This window comes from Artibeus jamaicensis, unplaced genomic scaffold (assembly GCF_021234435.1).
Source record: "Artibeus jamaicensis isolate MK-2021 breed Jamaican fruit bat unplaced genomic scaffold, CSHL_Jam_final contig_786, whole genome shotgun sequence".
Taxonomy (NCBI): domain Eukaryota; kingdom Metazoa; phylum Chordata; class Mammalia; order Chiroptera; family Phyllostomidae; genus Artibeus; species Artibeus jamaicensis.
In genome coordinates this window covers 2435771-2462568 of record NW_026521971.1, presented here as the reverse complement: position 1 = coordinate 2462568, position 26798 = coordinate 2435771, and the positions used below count along the sequence as shown (strand labels likewise).

Below are 26798 nucleotides of genomic sequence, written 5' to 3'. Positions count from 1 at the left end.
AGGCGCTTATAAAAACTAGAGAGAGACACATGCGGGAAGGGGAGACCCGCATTCTGCATTTGGGTTTCCATCTGCCGAGGCAACGTGCTTGCCAATTTCCCCCTTTGACAAAGGAGGGACAAATATGAACAAAGGAGAAGCGAGCTGGAGTGAGCTGGCTCTAAGAAAAGACCAAGAACAGAAAGTGGTCTGATGCGACAGGGAATATGTGTTTTCCCCAGGTCCCCTGTGCCATGGAACAGGTGGCTGGACTTGGACCCTTTCACCAGTCCCTGCTCAAGAAGGCTGCTGGCAAGGAGAGGGGACCCCTGCAACAAGGGGGAACAGTTGAGGAGAAATGGTCATGCTGGAGCCGGGCTCATCCTTATCAGGGAACTGTGAAGTGGGGGGCCTGGACGGGCCCTCTGAGGACTCCTGTACTGGACACCTGTCACATGGTGGGCATTAATGCAGAGGCCCATCAGCACAGACTAGGGAAGCAGGGATACCAATGAAGAGAGCTTTGTGGACACACTCAGGCAAGCATGAAACCTCTTAAGTCAAGGGTTCTATGACCTTTAACTAAAAGTTTCTTAATAAACTCCTTTCTTCGTAGAAGAGATTTCTGTCTCCGTTCTGGCTACTCCTCAGCTCAGGGTAAACAGGCTTCAGTCCCAGCCCTCCACGGGGATAAAAACCGAATACCGCTGGTTCTAATACAAAATTCCCGGGTAAGAGACCCTGATTGGTCCTGCATGACTTGGAATACAGGGTCACGAGCACCCAGTCTCAAAGGACTGTCACCATGAACTGGAAGCACATCCCAGAAGTTATCTTGCAGTGTTGACGTGCTGACAGAAAGTGTTATGCCCCAGAAAACTAGAGAGCTAGGAATCCAAATAGGCTTGGGTGGACTTTGAAATAAATGTTGTATATGGGGATAGATGGTGCGGGGAGCATCACTGATTGCCAGAGAGAGGGAGACAAAGGAAGAGAGAGAAAGAGAAAGACAGGTCATGTCATTTATAATGTGGCCACCTTCCACTGCCCCCCATAAATATTCAATGAAATCATGAGATTCTTGGTATGACGGGATGTCTGATGGACACCTACAAGGGGGATGCAGTTTCATACCCAGCTATGACCTGGGGGAAGAACAGGGACAGAGAAACCTAGGTGTATTTCAACCACTGAAAGTATACAATGGTCTTTGAATTACCGCAGACCCTGGGTATTGGAGCCAAGTTTACCCTGATCTCCAAGTTCACTGAAACCCCCAGGTGATATCTGATTACAACATGAATGGCAAAAAAAAAAAAAGGAAACAACAAAGATTACACAAATAGCAACTTGATTAAAGAACATGTGATTTAATTAAATCCCACAAAGTACAAGTTGGAATCCGATGCTTCACAGGATGGAGTTTCTGGGCTCTGTTCCCGTCTGTAGTTGGGTTGGTACAATGGAAACATGAGGAGTGTCTCAGTTCCTTTTTTAAAAAATAATAAATAAATTAGGAAAGTTCCAGCGGAGATGGAGGCATGGGCAGAAATGCTTCACTTCCTTGCACAACCAAAAGAAAGATAACAATCAATTTAGAAACAAAGAGCACCCAGAACTGCCAAGAAACATTTGCATGGAAGTCCAACAACCAAGGAGTTAACTAAACATTCATCTAGACTGGTAGGAGGAGTGGAGATAGGCAGCCGGGAGGAGAGGACCACAGCAAGGCGGCGCTGGGAGGACCAGGCTGGCAAGGCAGCAACTGGCGGACCACGCAGGTGATTCTCCATTCGCAGGCAAACAAGCCCAGGGGAACAACTGGGGAGCCAGACAGACCCTGAAACCCAGGGTTTTATTGCTGAAAACTAAAGACTCAAAACCCCAGGCTGTAAAAAAATCTGTGGGGGTTGTGGTGGTGGGAGAAACTCCCAGCCTTGCAAGAGAGATCACTGGAAAGACCTACAGGGTCCTAAAATGTACACAAACCCACTCGCCTGTGAATCAGCACCTGAAAGGGCACAAACCACTGCGGGAAGCAAGGGAAGTGACAGAAAGTGGGACAACAGCGGAGCAAGCGGTATTGTGTCCTTTCTGGCCCCTCCCCCACAGACAGTGTCCCAGTGCAGCAGAGGGTTGCGCTGCCCTGGTGAATATCTAAGACTCCATCCCCTACCCCATTATAGGTGAACTGGGACAAAGAAATGTGGCCCAAATGGAAGAACAATTCAAAACTCCATGAAAAGAATTAAGTGGCGAGGAGATAGATGACCTGTCTGATGCAGAGTTCAAAACGCTAGTAAATCAGGATGCTCACAGAACTGATTGAGCTGCGTTGCAAAATGAGGGAAGAAATGAAGGCTACACAAGTGAAATAAAGCAAAATATACAGGGAACCAACAGTGAAGAGAAGGAAACTGGGAATCAAATCAATGATTTGGAACAAAAGGAAGATATAAGCATGCAACCAGAACAGAATGAAGAAACAAGATTGCAAAAAAACAAGAGGCTTAGGAACCTCTGGGACAACTTTAAGTATTCCAACATCCGAATCACAGGGGTGCCAGAAGGAGAAGAACAAGAGCAAAATATTGAAAACTTATTTGAACTAATAATGAAGGAAAACCTCCCTGATCTGGCAAAGGAAATAGATTTCCAGGAAGACCAGAGAGTCCAAAACAAATTGGATCCAAGAAGGAGCATACCAAGACACATCATGATTAAGTTGCCCAAGATTAAAGATAAAGAGAGAATCTTAAAAGCAGCAAGAGAAAAGGAGTTCCCATAAGGCTATCAGCTGATTTCTCAAAAGAAACCTTGCAGGCAAGAAGGGGCCAGAAAGAAGTATTTCATGAAAGGCAAGGACCTACATCCAAGATTACTCTATCCAGCAAAGCTTATCATTTAGAATGGAAGGGCAGATAAAACACTTCTGAGATAAGGTCAAGTTAAGGGAGTACATCATCACCAAAGGCCTTATTATATGAAGTGTTAAAAGGACTTATACAAGAAATAGAAGATCAAAAACTATGAAAAGTAAAATGACAAGAAACTCACAACTATCTACAATGGAACCTAAAAAACAAAAACTAGGCAAACTACAGCAGGAATGGAATCACAGAAATGGAGATCACATGGAGGGTTATCAGTGGGAAAGGGGAGGGGGAGAATGTGGGAAAAGGTACAGGGAATAAGAAGCATAAATGGCAGGTACAAAAAAAGACAGGGGGAGGTTAAGAGTAGAGTAGGAAATGGAGAAGCCAAAGAACTTATACCTGCGACCCATGGATGTAAACTGTGGGGAGGGTGGGGGGATGCTGGAGGGTGAGGGGGCAGTGCAGGGAGGAGGGAGATAAAGGGGAGGGAAAAAATGGGACAACTATAATAGCGATAATGAATAAAATATACTTAAAAATAAATAAATTATATATAATTGACATACAATATCCTATTAGTTTCAGGCATAAGGGGTTTCAAAATTTTAAGCATTTCTTAGACACTAAGACCTCCTGTCTATACTTGCTTCTCTGGGCACCAGCTCATACAAGGAATCAAATAGCCTGGAACCTCATGGCAGGGGGTCATTTTCTCACCGTACAGATTCACACACCTGAGGCCTTACAACTCTTAAATGGTGGATGCAGGGGTTTCTGGGGAAAGCATCTTAACCTTTGCTGTCTCAGTTTTATAGCAGTAAGATTGAAAAGAGCGAGGGGTAATTCTTCTGAAGGAGGAGACATGGGGTATCACGTGAGACTCCATGGAATGTTTCAAGGTCTAGAAAACAATTCATGGTAATTTACCAGTGTCATCATTAAAGCGCCACTATTCCAACTTGAACACAGGTTTGGTTTCCTTCTGCTTTAAGGAAAAGTTCTCAGATTTAGTTCCATTGGAATGAAGCTGTGACGACGCTTTAGAGCTATTTTCTTTATCTGCCCTGTATCCCCTCTCCTCTCCACTCTGACCACAGAAGTGCGTCATTCCCAGGCCCTCCCCCCACACTGGATGGGAGTCAGGCAGAGGAGCAGGCCACCGAGCACACGGTGCTCTTCGCAGAGAAGTGTCTGCCGCCTCTGGTGGGGCGCTGTCTTTCTTCTCTGCCGTCACAGTGTTGAACTCGACCTAGCCCTGTGTTCTTGGAAAACTGAGATGGTTAAGAAATTGCCCCCACCCTCTCATGCTCCATCTTAGTGCAGAGGACTGCTCTTCTTCCTTGGACTTGGATGAGACTCACAGATCCCCTTGGATGAGACCCCCTTGTTCTCCCGTGATAAGGCCAGACACGGACGCTCCAAATTCCATGCCATGTCTTGTAAACGTTTACGTGAACCGTTCGTCCTGCCGAAACTAGCTAGATACAAACATCTCCTGGGCAGCTGACTGAGACGCCTAACTACAAAAACATTCCCACTGGAAACTCACCCCACCTCGAAGTTGTCTTCAGATCTGAGGGTGCTCTCCCTGTTGCAATAGCCTAAGTAAAACCAGTTTGCTTGTTTGGTTTTTGCCTTCGACTCTTTGATAGGCTATGGAATTGTAAGGTTATGTTCCCGAGGTCCCAGTGGCCATGTTCCCACCCACAGAGAGAAGTCCAGGGAAGGGGGCTACCACTCAGAGGAAGGTAGACACTGGCTTGTCTTGGCAGAAGACGTCACATCCTCGTTTGGGGCCGAGGTGTCTAGAGCTTCCCTGGTCCGGCATCCACCTGTATCCCTCCTTCAAAGCCCCTTTTCTACAAGGGCAATTTTGATTTTGGTGTCTCTCACTTGCCACCTGAGTAGCCCTGACTAATAAATCCACCACATTTAAAACTCATCTTGCAACTGCAGTATCTTCATGTAAAAATGCTGGGGATTAAAATGTATGTTCAGGATTGATCAACGATCAGTCCTTTGTATGGTCGTTCAGTGGACTCACTGTGGTGATCATTTTGCTGTATATATTGTTAACGAACAAAATCCAACCAAGTAAATTTGGAGATCTAATATTGTCTGTGATATTTTAAAATGTGTTTCAATTAGTTGAGATTCAGCTACCTATATAAGAAATAGCTACATTTCCCAAAAGAGAACCTCAAAAATCTCTTTCTGTAGATGAAAATAACCTGCATGATTTTTTTTCTTTTCTTAAAATATTTTATTTACTTATATTTAGAGGGGAAGGGAAGGAGAGAGGGAGATAAATATCAATGTATGGTTGCCTCTTATGCATCCCCTGCTGGGAACTGGTCTGCAACTCAGGCATGTGCCCGGACTGGGAATCGAACCGCGATCATCTGGTTCACAGGCCCGTGCTCAATCCACTGAGCTACACCAACCAGGGCTGATTTTTTTCTTAATCTCTATTTTAATAATACAAGTTTTTCCATAATAAAAATGAATTACCGAGGTTGAAAAAAAGTGTAGGCTGGGGGTGGGGGTTCTAGATTATTGAAGCTCAAACTGGAATTAAGTCATTTTAGCCTGAGGACCCATATCGCTGGCAAAAGTACAGTGCGACAGGCAGGCAGTCAGAGAGGTTCGATGAAAGGGCATTCGTGTGGGAGAACTAGAACATCTTTCCAAATTTCACACGAACTTTAATAAAATCATCATCATATCCTTTGGTAGTTAAACTTGGATCTAGAGCACAGAGGTTTAACTTCAACAGAAAAAGGAGAAAGAGCTGAGAGGGGCATTTTCATTTCAGCTGATTTCTTTTTTTTTAACTACACTTTATTCATTATGCTATTCCAGTTGACCTGATTGTTCCCCCTTTGTCCCTCTCCACCCAGCACCCCAACTCCTTCAGGCTATCCCCCCACCATTGTTCATGTCTGTGGGTCATGTGTGTAAGTTCTTCGGCTACTCCATTTCCTATACTGTACTTGGCATCCCCATGGCTATTCTTTGACTACCTGTTTGTGCTTCTCCATCCCCTCACCTCCTCACCCATTCTCTCCTACACCCTCCCATCTGGCAACCATCAACATGCTCTCCATATCCATGAGTCTGTCTCTGCTCTTTTTGTTTGCTTAGTTTGTTTTTTAGATTCAATTATTGATAGATTTGTATTTTTTGTCACTTTGTTCATAGTTTTGATCTTCTTTTTCTTAAATAAGTCCCTTTAACACTTCATATAATAATGGTTTGGTGATGATGAATTCCTTTAGCTTTACCTTGTCTGGGAAGCTCTTTATCTGCCCTTTGATTCTAAATGACAGCTTTGCTAGGTTGAGTAATCTTGGCTGAAGGTTCTTGCTTTTCAGACTGAATATTTCTTGTCAATGCCTTCTGGCCTGCAAAGTCCCTTTTGAGAAATCGGCTGACAGTCATGGGAACTCCCTTGTACGTAACCAACTTCTTTTCTCTTGCTGCTTTTAAGATTCTCTATCTTTAACCTTTGGCATAATTATGATGTGTGCTGGAGTGGGCCATCTTGTTTGGGACTCTCTGTGCTTGCTGGACTTATATGTCTATTTCCTTCACCAGATTAAGGAAGTTCTCTTTCACTATTTTTTTCCAAATAGATTTCCAATTTCTTGTTTTCTCTTCTTCTTCTGGCACCCCTATGATGTGGATGTTGGATACCTTGAAGTTGTCCCAGAGGCTGTTAACACTGTTGTCATTTTTTTTGGATTCTTTTTTCTTCTTGTTTTTCTTATTGGTTGTTTTTTGGTTTCTTATGTTCCAAATCATTGATTTGATTCTTGGCTTCATCCACTCTGCTGCTGTTTCCCTGTAAATTGTTCTTTATTTCAATGAGTGTATTCTTTGTTTCTGACTGGATGGATCTTTTTTATGCTGCTGAGGTCTGCATTAAGTTCCTTGAGCATCCTTATCACCAGTGTTTTGAACTTTACATCTGATAGATTGCTTATCTCTATTTTGTTTAGCTCTTTTTCTGGAGTTTTGATCTGTTCTTTCTTTTGGGCTATGTTTCTCTGTCTCCTTGTTTTGACAGGCTCCCTGTGTTTGTTTCTGTGTATTAGGTAAAGCTGCTTTGACTACATGTCTTGGTAGTGTGGCTTAGTAGTAGGTATCCTGTAGGGTCTGGTGGCACAGCCTCCCCCTATCACCCAAGCTGGGTACTTGATGTGTGTGTGCCCTTCATGGACTTATATGTCTATGCATGATTTTGTCTATGCATATGTCTATGCTGAGTATACCCTCCTCTAGTAGTTGAGTGCTGGTTGCTGTTGGCAGATCAATGGGAGGGATTTGCCCAGGCCAGTGAGCTATATGGACTGGCTATGACCACTGAACACCAACCTCCACCTTCCATGGAGGATCAGCTGTGCAGGAGCAGGGTGGTGGTACTCCGATGTAGTCTGTTGCTGTCCACTGGGTACACAGGCCTTGGGGTATCCTGGGTGGTGCAGGCAAGTGTCAGCCCCCACCTGTGTTTTGCCTGGGGCACTCTGCCTGAGTTATAAAGAAACCTGATACAGCTGCTATTTGTGCTGGGCTTGGTGATTCCCAGGTGAAGCCAAGCTAGAGAATCTAAGCTGGCAGCTGCTAGTGCCAGGCCTGGGGCTCACTGAGGCCAACTGTTACTTGTTTGATAGGATTTAGGAAGTTGTGAAACAGGAGCCAAGAGCAGCCATTCATATGGAAAAGCAGCTGGGTGGGCCCATAATTTGAGTGGGGCAGAGTCTCTGGGGATCTCCAAAGTAGATTAAACAGTGTTTGCCAGGTTGATGGAGCCTCAGATATGGTACCAGCTTACTGACTCTGTGGGTGGAGTGTTTAGCGAAGAGACAATGGCCTCTACTTGCCTCGATGCTGGACACATCAGTTTCTCCCAGTATGCCATTGGTGCCTTTCAAGCTGCTGCCACAGTGCTGGACTCAGAGGGAGTGAATCTGAGTAGGTGAGTCCATGTGTGGGTTCTTTAAGAGGAACTGCTTGGGACTCCAGAGGTTTCTTCCACCAACTCAATCCCCACTGGTTTTCCCAGCCAGAAGATGTGGGGACTTATCTTCTAAGCACTGGTACCCTGGGCTGAGGAGCCTGGTGTGGGGCTGGGGCTTCTCACTTTGGAGATACCCCTCCTGAATTTTTATCCACCACAGGTTGGTGTGGAACCAGCCCATTCCTCATCTGCGCCCCTTCAATCAGTCTGGATGGATGTGGTTTCTTTAATTCCAAAGTCATCAGACTTCCATTCAACTCGATTTCCAAGGGTTCCGATTGATGGTGGTTCTATATTTCAGTTGTAATTTTGATGTGATTGTGTGAACAGGCAAGCCGTGTCTCCCTGCACCGCCATCTTGCCATTTCAGCTGATTTCCTTTGCACTTGTTATATGGCACTTCTAAACGTTTGGCCACTTGTAGGCCTTTGCAGAAACGCTATGTTACCTTTACCACTGTATCTAGATGTGACAAATTTACATGGAGAGATCTTAGAGAACAGTCCCATTACAGGACATAATGTACATCTTTTGTTTTTTAATGCTCACCATTCATTCCTTGAAGTATTCCTCTAATCTTCCTCATTCTGATGTGCTACTGATTGTGAGATACCAAGACCCTTACAGCTGTCATTAGCACCTAAAAAAGTTGTCACTTTCCCTGGGACTAGAGGGATGGGTACCCGTTGAGAAGTCAAGTAAACTCTTACCAGGGAACTTGGCTGTTGAGATGAGGCAGGAGTCCTGCGGGGGTTTGGGCCCCACCACCTGCTGGCAGAAGCCTAAAGATGTAGCACACAGATTCTCAGTACTGAGATCTGGACTTTTCTGGTTCAAGACCTTCTCAAGACTGAATGTGCAACTCCTCCTTCTAGACTACGGGCTACCCAATAGACTACCAATCAATTCATTGTTTATTTAGCCAAAGTTTTGTTTTGTGTTTCTTGCCATTAAATCCTAAATGACAAAAGGGAACTAGTTCTATAGTATCTCAAAATAAACAAAACTGGTTGGGAGGAGAGGGAGATGTGCAATGAGAAGAGCTCAAGGATGTGGCTCTTGAATAAACTATTTAACGAAGGTGGCTGAGTCTCAGTAGACTTCTAGTAGGGGCTGCAGTGGACTTAGAGAGCCGGGTGAATTTGGCTCCAATATCCAGGGTCTGATTCTCAGTCTCTTCATTTGTAAAACAGAAATAAATCCTACTCCCAAGGATTCTTTGGACCAAACTGAACCATCTTAATCATAAAAGGGATTTACTGAAGGGAAGTTCTGATAACCCAAAGAATGGGAGGAGAAAACAATCAGGGCTGGGTAGGTCCTTTTCTCTCTGTCTCTCAACTCTGCTTCTCTCAGAATGGCAACTTCCTTCTCTGCTTCTTGCGGTTCCATTTAAATCACCAGAGAGGGAACCAGCAAATCCTGGACACACAACCACACAGCTTCCCGATCATTTTATGATGCTACGTCATCGTAAAGTATTGCATCAGGTCCCAATAACTCCTCAGGGCCCAAGTAGCTGTGTCTAAAGGTAAGAGAATGTGACACAGCATTTGAGTATTTAGTTTTCAAGCCCACTTAGAAAGTGGCAATAATTGAGGATGGCAGCTCTCAGCCCATTCCGGGGAACGCCAGGCACCCGTCTGAGCCCGACACCCAGGGCAGTTGAAAAAGCCATTCTTTTTCCACTCAGAGCACCAGCCTTACACCCACATAGGCCCAAGTGCCTTTCTGCCAGTCCCCACGCGTGGCCACCGCACTTCACAAAACTTCAGTCTCCCTGTCCAAAACCTCTCCCTTATTTAGCCAAGTTAGTCAATTTTGTTTACCCTACTAGAAGGAGAACTATTTTTGTTGTTGTTGTATGCAAAGGCATATGAAGGAAGAACCCGCATCTGATTTTGCACCAGGGTGAAAACAATTTTTTTTTAATAGTAGCTACTGATCTTCAAAGAAAAGACTGATTCTGAATTCCAGGACAAAAGGGAAGCTGTCTTCTCTCTCCTCTCCTGATTCTGGGGCAGCTAGTTTTCACTGAGCTCAGAGTCAGGGCCTTGTGAAAACACCTTTATTTGTGGTGCAGGACCAGCTCCCTAACATATAGGGCCCAGTGCAAAATTCAAATGCAGGGCTTCTCATTCAAAAGATATTAAGAATTTCAACGTGGCAACAGCAGAGCATTAAACCTAGTGTGGGACTTTACTAAGCACGGGGTCCTTTGTACTACAAAGGTGCCATGGTCTGTGCACAGCTCTCTAACCACAGGAGCTCATAAGCAGGTCAGGGTCAGGGCGGGGAACAGCCCACTGACCAAAGACAGCCTAGTTCAGAGAGATGCAACCTTCCCTCCAACACGTGCCTTTTACATCCATCCCTCTGTGAGTTCTTTGAGGCATCTTACAGAACTGGAAGTCACTGGGGGACGTTTTCTTAGAATCAAAGAATAGTCTTCTTAGAGACTAGTAAAGTGTTCATGCTTGCCAGATAAAAATTACTTTCAGCTTTCACAGGAGCTTTTCATTTTTTTCAGCTTCTGCTCATTAAAGCTTACAAAACAGTGCCTGAATTTTAGCCAGGGCCCTCCAGATAAAACTGAGGGTCCCTCAAGCCCGTGGCCCTTAGTGGGAAACAGCTACATCAACTCGGTGTTGCCACTAAAAAAGCAATTTACTCTGTGTGTGTCCTTGATGTTGAACTCTCCAGAAGTTTTTGTGGTTTTTTTTTCAGGTTTCCACATGCTTTTACTGGGAGGTTTTGTTTTCTGTGAAATAAACTAGAGGTTTGGGAAGCTGAAGCTTTTAATTATTTTTTTTTTAGAAAACTTTATTGGTTCTAGGGAGAGGGGGAGAGAAGAAAAAGAGGGAGAGAAACATGGATGTGAGAGAAAAAGGCCAAGGGTTGCTTCGGGTTGCTTCTTGCACATGCCCAGACTGAGGACCAAACTCGAAACCTAGGCATATGCCCTAACCCGGAATCAAACCTGCAACCTTTTGGTTTATAGGATGATACCCCATTGAGCAACACTGGCCAGGACTTCTAATTAATTCTTGTAGGCTTTCCAGGTGTACAACCAAATCATCACAAAAAAAATCATTATTTGCCTCCTCCTTTAGATTTGTTATACCTCATTCTATGTCCTGTCTTTTCACATTTTCTATAATGCAGTTTCTTTAAAAAATTAGCTAACAAAAAACACTTAATATTGTTTCATGGGAAACTTAAAAACTTGAGGATAAAGCTCAACTAGGAAAGTAAATGCTTAGGAGCAATTTAAAAATTGAGGAGAAAAAAGAACTAATTAGGAGAGACTTGTTTTACCAGGTATCAAGTATCTTATAATTATGCCATGGAAATTAACACAATGACAGAAATCCTAGCACAGATAGATTTTTGGAAGAAAATACAATGTCCAAACAAAATGTGTACATATGGTATATGAGAGAGTGGCATTTCAAACCAGTAAAGAAGTGGTAGATTATTTAGTAAATGGTGTTTCAAAAGCTCAAAATTAGGATTAAGAATATAACCATAATGCCCCAGCTGGTGTAGCTCAGTGGATTGAGCTCGGGCTGTTAACCAGTTTGATTCTCAGTCAGGGCACATGCCTGGGTTGCAGGCCAGTTCCCAGCAGGGGACCCATGAGAGACAACCATACATTGATATTTCTCTCCCTCTTTCCTTCCCTTCCCTTCTAAAGATAAATAAAGAAAATCTTTAAAATGATCACAAAGTTAAAAGACAACAGACAAAAATAATAAGACAAATATAAAGTAAAGGGTGTATATGTAAACTATTAAAAGTTTTACAAGTCAATATTAGAAAGATAAAAATCCAATAGAAAAATAGGCAAAGAATTTGAGCAGACAACTCATAAAGGACAGTCTTCAGTAATACTATGAAAGGTATTTACCCTCATCAATAACATATCATTCTGGTTTATTCGATAGGCAAAAGTTAAGGCTTGGCCCTTCTTAAGTCTCCTGAGAAAGCAGTTATGGGTACAATCTATTGAAAGGGTAATAGATGATATCTTTCAAAATTCAAAGTGCTCATATCCTTTCACCCAGCAATTTTACTTCTAGGAAGCTTCACTGTACCATCTTACAGAAGTACAGTGCATGCTTAGAAATCTGTTTATTCCATCTTTGTAGTAAACAACCTAATTGTTCAACAATAGGATACTGGTTTGGATAAATTGTGGAATAACCATGTAATCCACATAACATAATCATAAAAAGAATGAATTAGATCTGTATGTGCTAATATGGAAAAAGATGGCCCCGAGTACACTGAGGAATGAACAAAGCAAGTTGAAGATTCCTGTTTTTTTTGAGAACAATATGTGCTCAAAGGTCACATGACATCACCTTTTGGCTCTCCCAATGCTAAATCTCTTTTTACCCCCTTACACTTAACTATAACACTTTTGCTTTTTAAAAAAGTATTTATTTATTTATTTATTTTTAGAGAAAGGGGAAGGGAGGGAAACATCAATGTGCAAGAGATACATCGATTGGTTGCCTGACCAGCAACTCAAGCATGTGCTCTGACTGGGAATCGAACTAGCGACCTTTTGGTTCACAGGCCAGCACTTAATACACGGAGCCACACCAGTCAGGGTTACAATATTTTTCTTTAGCATATTGGTGTTCATTGGACATTGCCTCTGTTTATTTTTCTGATGGAAGCTCCACATGCACAAGCAGTTTCTTTGTTAAATGCTTTATCCTCAGTTCCTGAAACATTTTAAAGTCTATCAAAGTCAGCTATTGTTACTATAACAAGAGCGTTTTGCACAACATTGACGTTACCTGGCAGTCAAGGGGAGTAGACTGGAGTGGGCAAACCCGAATAACCGCTGTACTAGTCAGTTGGGGTGGTAGACGCCGTTGAGTGAGCATTCAAAATGCCTGAAGAAATAGAGCAAGCAATCTACATCACATTTTGCATTGAGCTTGAACAATCATCATGGAAACTACTTAGATGATTCAGAAGGTCACAGCTATGGGCAACTGGTGACTGACAGCCGCATCAGACAACATGCCTGCCCGCTGGTACATCACGTCCTGTGCAGTTTTTTGGCAGAACATGAAATCACCCAGGTGACTCCACCCCACTATAGCCCCGATTTGGCGCCCTGCAACTTCTGGCTTTTCCCAAAACTAAATTCACGTTTGAAAGGAGATTTCAGACTGTCGATGAGACTGAGGAAAATACAATGAGGTAGCTGATGGCAATTGGGAAAACTCTGTGAGGTCCCAAAGTGCCTATTTTGAGGGGGCCTGAGGGGATTGAGGCATCACTGTCCTATGTACAGTATTTCTTGTATCTTCAGTAAATGTCTCTAATTTTCATATTACACAGCTGGATACCTTCTGGACAGAAATACGTTATGTTTCAAAGAATGTGGATTTAAAGCAATAACAACTCTATAATCTGACACAAAATAGTTAAAATATCCTAAAATAATTATTTGTGTAATCTTTTACCCATTGACAAAGCTCTACTTATATAGTATCACTTGGCCCTTACACTGTCCCTATGAAACACATAAAAATAGAAGTAGTTAACATATATTTTCACTTCATGATTTGCTAAAGTCAATCTTTCAATTGATGGTCTCCATCCAAGGTTGGCTGAATCTGCGTATGCAAAGTCTAAGGATAGGAAGGGAAACTGTATTTACCGGGGGAAAAAATCCGCGTATAAGTGCACCCGCACAGTTCGAACCAGTGTTGTTCAAGGGTCAACTGCACAAGTAAGTCCTCATCCTTCCAAACCCTGTTCAAGACAGACCGCCGCCCTCACTCTTCTACAAACTAGAGACTCACACCCCAGACACTACACCCACTGCTAGCCCCCGAAGCCCAGGAGGTTAGACTAGCTCCGCCCACGCGGGCGTCCTCAGGGGTTCGAGTCCCCGCCCAGAAGAGGAGTTTTCCCAAAACCCAGCGCGGCAGGCCGCAGCCGCGCTAAGATGGCGACTCCCATGCATCGGCTCATAGCCAGGAGACAAGCGTAAGTGAAGGCCCTTGTCGGGCGGCGGGGGGGCGGGGAGAAGCGCGTCAGCGTGTGTCGGATCCTCAGTGGGGACCGGCAGAGCGTGGCCGTTTTGCTCATACGTTACCTGCTCCCGGCTCGGGCGCGGGCGATAAATTTGGTGTCCACGGGCTTGCGATTTCGTAGAAGACGGCTGCACAGGGTGCCCGGGGCGGGACCCGGGGGTGGGGGGTCTAAAGGAAGCCTGGAGTTTGGTTTCCCAGAAGGGGACGCAGAGGAGTTAGTCCCTACGCGGTTTGTGCCCCTCTGCCCACCCAGCCGTCCAGTCCACTCGTGGCCAGGGGAAGCCTGAAGCCCTGATCCCGACTCCTTACTCTCGCCACGTAAACCTTCAGCCTGGTATATGCGGCCGGGAGCCTCGCTGGCTTTTCCTGCCCCCTTCCCGTCGCTTGTCCTAGGAACAGCCTGACTACAACGCTGACTTCTTCCAAGCTATCGTGTCACTTTCTGCCACTCATTCTGTTATATCAACATTAACTTACCCATTACCTGCCACTCGGAATTTTTGAATAAAGAAAAAGGGGTTTAAAGAGACGAACCCAGCTTTCGGGGATCTTACATTCTGGTGGCGGGAAGAGTCGACGAGCTAAACGTTTTGAATAAACACAGTGGTGATGAGAACTTTGAAGGAACTAAGAGGTGGTGGAGAGAGAAAAGCCTCGGTTAAGTTGGTTGGATAGCACAGTTATTCCTGAAGAAGAGGTGACGTTTGAACACAGATTGAGAGTGTGAGAAAGGAGCCAGTCGTGCGAGGATTTGAGGAAAGAGCTCCCAGACAGTGGGATAGGAACAAAGTTAGTTTTTAAGAACTCAACGATGGCCATTGTGGCCAGGGAGTGAAGGAGCTGGCAGGAGAGACTGGCTGTAGACAGGTAATGCAGGAGTCATCCCAGATACCCTCTTCAGGGAAAGCTCTTTTTCTTCTACCAACCTGCACCCCCAATGTCTACTTCTTTTTCATTCTGTCAGTATTTCATGCCGTGGTCATTTGCACATCAGTAATATATTGCTTACATTCTGCTAATGTGTATGTGTTTATATTTCTTTTAATGTTTATATGATTTTATTCTGAGAGCCCTGGGCTCTTGTCTCCCCTCCACCAGACTTGTCTCGCTTGCTAGCTGAGAAGAGTCCCTTGAGCAGAAGGGTTAAAGACTTAGAGCATGTGGTATGTTTGGTGGAGTAAGAAGGCTTTGAAGTCGGCTGTGAGTTCAGGAATGCAGTGATAACTATAATAAGCTTGCCCAATGACATCACCAGGGTCCACTCTCTCACTCTCTAGTTTGGTTCTTTAGGGTGTTGGTCCCATACTTGTATAGGTGCAGTCCTTTGGTGTCAAGATGGTTGCAGTATCAGGGTCCTTTTGTATCCTCTCAGCTCCCAGTTGATGGCGTCTCATTGGTCTCAATTGGGTTATTGGCCCAACCGGGAACCAAGCCTATGGGATTGTGAAGCTCGGATTGATTTAGATCCCATGCTCTGCCCTTTACAATTGATTGGATCTCTACAAATCAGTGGGGAGCTAGATGGTCAGAAGAAGTAAGATTGCTAGACTGGCAAAACCACCCAATGTCCACTCTAAATATGAGGGGAAAGGAAGACTTTTGGCACCTAAAGAACACTGCTGTTTCTTCTTTCAGAAGTATCAGAAAGTTATGCAGGTGTTCTGTTTCTATAGTATACTTGTATTTGGTACACATCTACATAGAAGTAAAGGACAAATCTGACTTTGAGTGCTTCTGGTCTTTTGGGGAAGTAAACACACGGTGTGGTAAAAGCTGTTGTGGTGTATGGTACCATGAGTCCGCAGGCAGTCAAAGGAGGGCCTTTAGAGGCTGGGGTAGGGGGCCTGGGAGAATTTGGGGAATATTTTTTGAGGGAAAGAAGAAAAGTGGCCTTTGCTTTTAATTTTATATATGTCAGGCTGTTTTAATTGTATTTATAAACAGCATATATTACTTTTATAAAAACAAGTTTTAAACTGCTTTTAAGTTAGCCAAGAGAAGTAAGAAAGTACTGTTGTTTCTTTTAAAGTTTTCGGACTATCAGGGAAAAATAAGAGGGGGCAAAAAAAGAGCCTTAATCCGAACGCCATATGTGGCAGCTCTTTCAGGGAGTTCACTTTAAATCTATGGAAATTCGATTATTTTGACTTTTTAAGTTATAATCACATGTACTCCTATTCACGTAAGTAGATTATGCAATCTGGGCACAAGTGATGTCATCTCTTCTACTGAACAAACCTTTGCTGGATTCCACTGCTGCCTTTTCGGGGGAGTCATCTCACTTTGGCCAGAGGACCTCTGGTGAGGATGTACTCGCCTCCTGAAGTGGCCTGTTACATTTTTCAAATCTGTCAGAAAGTTTATGCTGAACTGAAAGGAAAAGAATATTTATGAAGCTAAACCCTGCTCCCTTCTAACTTCCCAGCTTATGACCTAAACTGACTTCAGTTGGCTTTTTCCATTTGAGTTGCCGTCAAGTCAGACTTCCCCTGTCTTGTACTTACACTGATTTTTCTGAACTTGAATATCAGATTTACTCTTACCCTTGTTAAATTTCATCTTGTTAGATTCAGCATGGAGTTCCAGTCTGTCAAGCCCTTATTGGATCCTATTCAGTCATCTGTGATATTAGATATCCCTCCCAGCTTTGTGTCAACTGCAGAGTTGATAAATATGCACATCTGTGTCCTATCCCTGGATACCTACCTGTAGATAATTTACTTCAGCCTGTTAAAGCAGTATTCTTTGCTCATGATATTCAACTGATCTGCTTAATTGTTGTTTTGTTTAAGTATATTTTATTGATTATGCTATTACAGTTGTCTCATTTCCCCTCCTTTTATTCCCCTCTATTCTGCACATTCCCTCGCACCCACATTCCCTCCCTCTAGTTCATGTCCATGTGTCATACATATTAGTCCTTTGGCTTCTTTATTTCCTATACTATTCTTAACCTCCCCCTGTCTATTTTCTACCTACCATTTATGGTACTTATGCTCTGTACCTTTTCCCCCTGTCTCCCACTCCCCTGTTGATAACCCTCCATGTGATCTCCATTTCTGTAGTTCTGTTCCTGTTCTAATTGTTTGCTTAGTTTGCTTTTGTTTTTGTTTTAGGTGTGGTTGTTAATAACTGTGAGTTTGCTGTCATTTTACTGTTCATATTTTTTATCTTTTTCTTAGATAAATCCCTTTAACACTTCTTATAATATGGGCTTGGTGATGATGAATTCCTTTAACTTGACCTTATCTGGGAAGCACTTTATCTGTCCTTCCATTCTAAATGAAAGCTTTGCTGGATAGAGCAGTCTTGGATGTAGATCCTTGCCATTCATGACTTGGAATACTTCTTTCCAGCCCCTTCTTGCCTGTAGGGTATCTTTTGAGAAATCAGCTGACAGTATTATAGGTACTCCATTGTAGATAACTCTCCTTTTGTGTTGCTGCTTTTACGATTCTCTCCTTATCTTTAATCTTGAGTAATGTGATTATGATGTACCTTGGTGTGTTCCTCCTTGGGTCCAACTTCTTTGGGACTCTCTGAGCTTCCTGGACTTCCTGGAAGTCTATTTCCTTTGCCAGATTGGGGAAGATTTCCTTCATTGTTTATTCAAATAAGTTTTGAATAAAATTTGTTGCTCTTTCTCCTCTCCTTCTGACACCCCTTATAATTCAGATGTTGGAACATTTAAAGATGTCCTAGAGGTTCCTAAGCCTCTCCTCATTTTTTTGAATTCTTGTTTCTTCATTCTTTTCTGTTTGAATGTTTCTTTCTTCCTTCTGGTCCACATCGTTGATCTGAGTCTCAGTTTCCTTCCCTTCAGTATTGGTTCCCTGTATGTTCTCCTTTATTTCACTTAGCTTTGCCTTCATTTTTTTCATCTAATTTGAAACCAAATTCAACCAGTTCTGTGAGCATCCTGATCACCAGTGTTTTGAACTATGCATCTGATAGGTTGGCTATCTCTTCGTCACTTAGTAGTATTTTTGCTGGAGCTTTAATCTGTTCTTTTATTTGTGCCATTTTTTTTTCCAGCTGGGCATGCCTGCTACATATAAGGGGCAGAGCCTTAGGTGTACCCCAGGGCGAGACAACCCAAGTCCCTGCCTTGTGACGCTCCTTGTATGTGGAAAAAGCATCAAGAGGGAACTGTCGCACTTGCTCCTTCTCTGCTGGATTTCATTCTATTCCCCTGCTTCCTCCAAGTAATCCGAGCCCTTCTGGTGCTGATTTCCGGGTGGGTGGGCTTGTGTACATTCTAGGACCCTGTGGGTCTGTCTAACAAACTCTCCTGTGAGGCTGGGAGTTTATCCCAGCACCTCAGCCCCCCACGGGTGTTTTTAGTCAGTGGTTTGAGACTTTATTTCCCCACTGGAGCTCTGGGTTTTGAAGTCTGTCTCGCTCCGCAGGTGTTCCTCCCGGTTTATCCGCATGCAAATGTGGGACCACCTGCTCTACCAGCCACCACCTTGCGTGTCCAGGTCCTCTACTGCCACCTTGCCATGACCATTTTCCACCCAGCCACCCAACTCTGCCCCTTTTACCAGTCTGGATGAGTGTGTCTTTTTTAACTCCTTGGTTGTTGGACTTTCATACAGTCCAATTTTCTGTCAGTTCTGGTTGGTTTTTGTTTTTAAATCGTTGTCCTTTTGGTTGTGCGAGGAGGCACAGTGTGTCTACCTACGTCTCCATCTTGGCTCCAAGTCTAACTGTTCTGTTTTGTTCACAAGAATATTGTGACGTTCCAGGTTGCCCTACTGAAATACAGTTGCCCAGAAGGCAGTGTGGCATTCGTCTGTAAAAACTGGATACCTTGAGGCCATGGCTTTTCTTTCTGAATCAATTCATTAAACCCAGCCAGAATTTTGACTGGGATGGATGTTAAGTTCACTGGTTTAATTTGCAGAATCTACCCTTTTCCCCACTTTCTAGAATCAAAACGGCATTTGGCTACTTCTGGTCTTTCAGCACCGCTCCTGTGAGCCAGAGTTCCTCAGGTACCAGCAGTGGCCCAGTAGCCTCACCTGGAAAGTTCTGATATATCAAGGAGCAATCACCCGGACATGTGACTTAAATACATTCAGAATGCATAGGGGCTGTGTTACTTCCTCCTCAAATATCTTGGACTTTAGTTGTACTCTTTTCATTCTCTGTATAATTGTATCTGGGTTCCGACTGAAGCGAAATAAAATAGTCCTGCTCGTTCTCTCAGCCCGTTAACGTGATATTGGTGGCCTGTTTGCCTAGAATGGCAAGTAGTATAAACCTATCTTTTCTTCCATTCTTTGTGCTCTCAATATAACTAAGACACAAAGTGAAACAATTTCTGGTGTTCTTGATATTTTTCTCTAGTCTCAGCTCATTTTGGCAGACTTTCAGATATTTCTCTTATAGGCCTTTTCCACCCAACAAACAAACCTGTTGAGATTTTACTGGCATTACTTTGATCTATAGGTCAGTTTGGGGAGAAAGGATGTTTTTACAATATTGAGTCTTCCAATCTATGAACAAGGTATGTCCCTCTATTAGTTGTTTGTCTAAATAAGTAATGGTTCGTTTTCTGCAAAAAGACTTGCATGTATTTTCTTCAGTTTATTTCTGGGTATTTGGTATTTTTCAGGATATTATAAATGTCACCTTTTAATTTTTCATTTTAACTGTTTTTATTATATAGAAACAATTCATTTTCACACGTTGACCTTGTATCTATCACAGCGTTCGGCAGACTGAATCCTGCCTGCCGCATGTTCTTGTATGCGTACAAGCTAAGAAAGTTATCTTCGAATGTATGTTGGTATATGTGATCAGTTCAATAATAGGGAACACTGACTTTGACCTTCAATTGATGAAATGGGATCCTTCAGAAAGGAACTCCATTCTTCTCATTAGTAAACCTCTTTTACCTGAAGTATTTTTATTAACAAGATATTTATGAAAATTTTTTCTCTCCTATTATGTGTCTGTATAATATCCTCACTCTTGCCTCTTGGTCTGCGAAGCCTAAAATATTTACTACATGACTTTACAGTTTTCTGACCCTAGTCCAAAGCCTTGCTAAACTCACTTCTGAATTCAAATTATTTCATATATTTTATCTATAAATTCTTTTGTATTTGCTATGTACATAATACGTCACCAATGAGGAATGACAATTTTATTTCTTCCTTTCCAATTCTTTCATCTATTTATTGTATATATTTATTTATTTTTGCTTGCTGCATCTTAATTCAATTGCAGGAACTGGAATTTTTCTTAGTCTCTAGATGTCTAGGAACCGAGCTGCTCTCTGTGTGCTGCTGGTCGTTCTCCTCTGGGAGAGCCCCTCGGAGCCCTGACGCTGGGTACAGACTACAGGGCTCATCTCCTGGGTTTCCATCTTCTTCCACATCTCGGCTTGGTTATTCTTTACCTTCTCGTTAGCTCTCCGATGCCTCAGGCAGGTGGTTTTAAATGTTTTGACTGTCTTTTCTAGTTCTCAGCCGCAGGGTTGTTTGAGTTACCCAGCCTACAGTTGCTGCAGTGGAAGTGAGGGATAAAGAGTCAAGCTCAATTCTGTCCGAACCTCGTGGTCCTGTACTGTCTTATGATTAAATCTAACATAAACCATTTAAAGTGTGAAATGATGTTATTTTCTATTTAAAACTAAACATCATTTTACACTTCCTGTTGTTGATGATTTTCAGGGCAGACTATGTCAAGTCCGAATTTTAAGGCCTGTATTCTGATTTTCGTTCTGTAGCGAAGCAAATAAGCAACATGTAAGGTGTCAGAAATGCTTGGAATTTGGACATTGGACTTATGAATGCACGGGAAAAAGAAAATACCTACATAGGCCTTCAAGAACAGCAGAACTAAAGAAAGCTTTAAAAGAAAAAGAAAACAGATTATTACAACAAAGGTAAGTTTATACATGGTATCCAAAGGAATATTTTAATCTATATAGAATCTATCAAGGACCTAAAAAGTAGCGGTATACTTAAGTGTCAGTGTCAGATCTGTCACATAAAGGTAGGTACTGTTATTAATCCCCATTTTACAGGTGAGGAAACCGAGGTATGGAGAAGTTCAGTAACTCATTCAGTGTCACACAGCCAGTAAGTGGAGACATCAGGTGTTCAACCAATCAGTCTCTTCAGAACACATGCTCTTCATCATTTTGCTTTGTTGTCTCAACTACCAAGGCCATGACAACAGAGTACTACATGGTGAATTTGGGGAGCTGATAGGAAAAGGTAACCAATATAAGTATCCAAGATACTTACATTAAGTACGTAGACCAAGTAGAGAACAGTATATATAATATGGTATCCCTTATGTTAAAGAATTAAAAAGGAATAGTGGGAATTTTTTGAAAACATAAATGACCAATAATAGTAGTTCCTTTCTAAAAGGAGAACTGGGTAGGAAAGAAAGTGGAAAATTGTAACTTAACTTTTGATGTCCCTTTCATCACTTCCCGGCCTTTTGGCTAAGACCAAGTGTAGTACCTGGAATAGAGCCTTTAAAATTCCCATGAAGGAAGTGAATGTACACATTCTAGAGAAACCAAGAGAGGAAGTGGTCTGGTAGGCTTAGGGCTACAGGTTAGAAGCTGCGTCTTCAAGACCATTAGTTCTCTGACGGTGTGATGAACACCTGGATCCATTAGCCCTCTGATGGCGCAGTGAACACCTGGATCCATTAGCCCTCTGATGGCGCAGTGAACACCTGGATCCATTAGCCCTCTGATGGCGCAGTGAACACCTGGATCCGTTAGCTCTCTGACAGTGTGGTGAACATCTGGGCTTTCAAGGCAGCTGCCTTCCGATTTGTGGGTATGAGGCTCTTCAAGGGTTATGTAGGAATAATTCAGTAATCAGTGTCTGGATTATCAATATTCATACATACTTTTTCCAAAGATAAATCTGTATGAGAACTTCCCTCCTGGTTCTCCATTTCCACGTTCCCAACACCCTGAATTTCACAAAAGAAAGGCATACCTCTCACCTATCTCTGCTCTTCCCTCTGGGTATTGTCCTCATGTGAAAAAACCTAGAGATTTATCAAAATGCTACAGGTACTTGTACTGAGAAAATGAATGGTCCTGATTATTGAGAGTAAATTATTTTGTAAATTTTTTCCCAGCAAAATTGAAATCGGACCCAATTGAGTTGTCAATTTATATAAGTATATTTTAATGACACATCATTATGTTAGCTGTGGAATGTAACATGGAAAGAGGTCAGAGTTGACTGGCATTGCTACAACAAAACTCCTATTTCCATCTACCTATTTAAGTTAACCAGGTTTATCAGGATAAATCTATAAAAATTAAATATAGGAATTGAACAGATGCTGAACCTTGTCATAGTCTAGTATTAAGATTCATGGATAAACTGGAAAAAAATCTATCCATGTCATTAAGAGATGTAATTTCAATAAATTATTTTATGTGATAGTTATTAAATTTATATTTTTACATTATTTTAATCAATTTTATAGTAATGGTAACTCAGTTCAGAATTTTTAAACACTTTTAAAGCTTTATGATCAGGTAATTAGAAGATATAATTTCAAGTTATATCTATATTTTTACTACAAAAAAGTTTCATAAGTGATCAGTAAAATTTTTAGGTGTAAAAATAGGATACATTTTATGGGGAAAGCAGTAAAAAAGAAGTTCAAAAGGAAAAAAAGGGCAGTGTAAGAGTACCAGCTGTTAAAGATAAGCTTGTTCTTGTGTTTTATAAGTGAATTACAGTAGGTGTCAAATTTTTGTGACATTTTTCATTGGATACAGTTATCAATGTCCTATAACAATTTTCTTCTTAAAATAGCAATATATAATATGCCATTTAAACCTTTACAAATATTGAAACCTAGAATTAAAATACTGTGAGGGAAACACATAGTTTTTCAAAATTCTTTTATTAGGAATGTAAGCAAAAAAGTTTGAAGACTTCTTCCCTAAAAAATAAAATATAAGAGTTATAAATAACTTAATCCCAACATTTACCTTTACTTGTGTTTTTCTAGTTGTATTACCCAAGTAGCTGGATCTTAAAATATATAGACTCACCTCGTGTCTAAACGTGAGTTTTAGATGCAGCTGTGACATTAACTGATTTTGGTTTAATGATAAAACTACGGGAATGTGTGAATTTCAGTGATCATGGATTCCTGTGCTGTGGTTAGCAAATGTACTTCTCCCATTCGTTTTAACCCCAAAATGACAGTTCAGTAATTCCATTGTGTAAAACAAGTTTACATACATATATATTTATATTTGAAGGCTCAAGGAATAAGGATAGAGGCATTACTTCAGAAATATAGAGAAGTCCAGAACATAGAAATGTTAAATTTACATGATAATGCTAATAATAGAAGATATTTTGTAATTGAAAACCTGATTTAGTGTGCATGCTGTTTGGCAGGAACACAACAGCAAGCCATTTGTGTATTTCATTCAAAAGTCACCAGGCTTTATTCTTTGTAAATAATGGGGGTGGGGGGACACTCTTCAAGTGTTGTCTGTTGTAGTAAATGACTGAACATCTCGGGGACATGTGGAAAAAGAAATGGTTATGTTACATTAAAGGTTGCTTCTCTTTTTATATGAAATGGCCATTTATAATATGCCTCGGGAAACTCCAGTCATAAATTATACCTGTTGTGCTGTTGTTTACTTCGTCTTGTTATTCAGGATGTAGTTGATTTAGCCATATCAGCCTAAGTTCAAAACTGAAAAAGAATCCAGTTGGCACATTCAGTCACCCTCACTACTAACTTACCTGGCTTCTGAGATACAGTTGGTAGATGGCACGTCTTACGCCAGTGCTGGTTGACTCTCTGTACCACATACTGCCTGCAATAAGTAGGAAACTTTCCGTTTGGTTGTGACAAGGAATACTGGACTCTGAGTCCACGTTATAGTAGACAAAGTATTTCTCCGATGGGAAACGGTGTCGGGGATGACAGGTTTGGTCTGAGCTGTGCCTAATGACTCTACTGACAGGAGTTTCTCTCCCCCTCGTGTTTAACAGCCTTGAAGAAGCTAATGTAGAAAGAAAGACCAAGAAAAAAAGGTATGTGTGGTTTCGAGAGTATCATATAGTCAGTGTGTAATACTACTTGGAGGTGGGAAGAGTGATTTTGAAATAGCAGTTACAAGATTTGGACCTGAAGTTTCGTGTTTGCAATTTATGGTTAAATATCATCCTATTTTTCTGTGTTCTTCCCTTAACCTATTGGAATTTATTGCCTTTAGAATGTAGATGTCTCCTTTTTGTCCTACTTTTCAGAGTCCTTCTGCCTGGAAATAGTAAATAATTCCTTCTAGCTTAGAATAGGAAATGTTATTAGACTGATAAGAAATTGTTGACCAGCTGTATCTATATAAAGTAGTTAAGATTATGAAACATTTACCACTCTTCATGAGGTTTAAATAAACCCAGCTGTTAGAATGCAACTTTATTCTAATATTATTTGCTGTGGCACGTACTAGATACACTGAACTTGGATCTCATCCGAGAGATCTGAATTGCTGAAGCACAAGACCTTGCTAAGGGAGGGACGCATCTGTGGTTGCAATAGTCAGGCAGCCCCCAAAGCATCCGATCTCGGACCACCATGCTAGCAGAGCTTCACTGTGTGTGTGTACATAGCGTTCATAGGAAATGAACATTCTACTACTAAACGTCAGCTTCCCATTCACGTGTAACTGTTGATTTTCTAACAGGTCTAAGAGCGTAACCAGTTCCAGTAGCAGCAGCAGTGACAGTTCAGCCAGTGATTCGTCATCAGATAGTGAAGGAACGTCTTCCTCCTCCTCCTCCTCCTCTGAGGACAGTGACACTGATGAAAGTTCCTCCAGTTCATCATCCTCAGCCTCCTCCACAAGCTCATCCTCCTCGTCCGATTCCGACTCAGATTCCAGCTCTTCCAGCACCAGCAGCGCCAGCACCGAGAGCAGCTCCGAGGAGGAACCCCCAAAGAAGAAGAAGATGAAGTAGAATCGCTGCACCCATGCTGGACTGATGGACCGAAAACTTCCCTCTGATTCTCAGAAGGGAACTTAGGCTATGTCAGAGCCAAGGAGGTTAACTGGCCAAAATTTGGAGAGCTCAAAAGTTTCTAAATGTTTTACATTGTAAGAGCATAAAAGTATTCATAAATGGATTATATATAGATATATACTTTTTTATTTTAAGAGTGAATCTTGTTTTTCTTTTTTATCTTTAAAATATATCATAATCTTTCATCAAAAGCTAAAATCCAGTAAATCTTTTTTTTGTGATAAAGCTTATCTATTCTCCCTCTGAAGTAAATGCTGTACTTTGTTATGTTAGTGTTACATATGACGCATATTTTAGGACAATGCATCAGATTATCTGGCAGTGAGTTCCTAATGCTTTCATCTGTATGTTGTTATGTACATTGTTATTATAAGCTTAGGAGTTTTCCTACTGTTAATAAATGTGCTCTATTTTTATGTTTATGTTCAGAATGTTATTTTGACTTGTCCTAAATGAAAAGTTCAAGGAATCTATTAATATATTTCTACCTTTTCGATGGTGAAAGTTTCAAGTTACTGTGTTGTATCATTTTCTTCTGGTCCTGAGAGTTGCACTTTTCTGAAGAACTGAAAAAGGAACAAAAATTCTGAACCAGTTTAAGAATCTAATCTTGGTGCCTTCTGATACATTCAGTGTATCAGAAAAGAAAATAGTCTTTTAAGGCTAGCAAGTAAAAGTGATAGAAATATCTCCATGTGTTAATATGCTGTAAAGGTACCATTCAAAGGGGAAAGGAAAGTAAGAGGGAGAAAGGTATAATTTTTACAGAAGATTAGGGTGATGTTGGTTGCCTTTCATTAACTTTTGTTAAGCTTTCATAAAGATAGCCTTGTACCATTTTTGCAATTGCAGTAGTACAGTTTGCGTGGTAACTGGCCATATACAACAGTTGATTAATAAATATGAAAGACATGGATCAACCTGGTGGGGTAATGTAGCACATACACACTCACAATCTACCGTGAAAGCTTAAAAAATACTACACTACTTCTTAAAAGTAAATTACTCTGCTGTGGTGAGATGCTTTTCTTTAACATCACATATTATTCTGTGATGTCTTTTAAACTTTTTAGAAAGGTGTTTGTAGAAAAATCTTGATTTGTGTTCAAATACAGGTTTTTAAAATTATAAATGTCTTTTCTACACTTTTATCAGAAAGAGAGAGAAAATTACTTTGGAAGAAAATGGGCTTCTATTTCAACGTTGAACTTGACGCTGCAAGTTTTACGGAGCCACCTGCTTTCAGTCTGGTCAGGGAACTCTCCAAACATCCTTCAAAGGCTCCTCACAGGATGTATTCATTGACAGGGAAACTTAATAAATTAGTAAGTAATTAAACACATTTTACAGTGTAGTCTCTTTAAGGGCAATTTCAGATGTTAGAGAACTTAGAAGAGGAAAAATTGTGTACATAAGTTACATCACTTGCAGTGAAATAAAATTCAGAGTTTGTGCTCACAGGCTTACACCTCTGTTACCTGTTTGCTTTTTACTCAATGCCGGTCTTTAGGACATGTATTCTTTTTCAACCACAACCATTTTGAAAGGAGTCACTAGATCCTAGGCTGCCATCCCCCAACATTTGTTGGTATGACTGTACAAGATCAAAATTTTGCTCTGGAATCAAAATACTGCATTAGGCCGCAAGTTAGCACTGAGTGTGAAGAAAGTGCACAGAAGATGTACTTCGTATTCATGGTTTTATTTATTGTTTTCACTTTTTACTTTGAATTGCTTATAGGTTTACAGAAAAGTTGTAAAAATATTACAATTTTCATATATACCTCAACTAGCTTCCCCTAAT

At 41.6% G+C, this 26798-nt stretch overlaps 1 protein-coding gene and 1 long non-coding RNA gene across 3 annotated transcripts; one reads left to right on the top strand and one right to left on the bottom strand.

The window, feature by feature from the left end:
* Positions 1 to 1381: 1381 nt before the first annotated feature.
* LOC119037711 (uncharacterized) lies at positions 1382 to 14283 on the bottom strand. 2 transcript variants are annotated; one of them, XR_005080263.2, is made up of 3 exons: positions 14003 to 14283; positions 12687 to 12785; positions 1382 to 1468 (listed from the first exon to the last, which is right to left on the bottom strand). It is a non-coding gene; the product is annotated as an uncharacterized LOC119037711 (long non-coding RNA). The 2 variants fall into 2 exon arrangements; XR_005080262.2 differs by lacking the exon at positions 1382 to 1468 and adding an exon at positions 12365 to 12611.
* ZCCHC10 (zinc finger CCHC-type containing 10) lies at positions 13788 to 25410 on the top strand. Its single transcript, XM_037130006.2, has 4 exons — positions 13788 to 13893; positions 20680 to 20838; positions 23963 to 24004; positions 24658 to 25410. The coding sequence occupies exons 1-4, from the start codon at positions 13853 to 13855 to the stop codon at positions 24929 to 24931; spliced, it is 516 nt and encodes a 171-aa protein (XP_036985901.1). The 5' UTR covers positions 13788 to 13852; the 3' UTR covers positions 24932 to 25410.
* The last annotated feature ends 1388 nt before the right edge of the window (positions 25411 to 26798 follow it).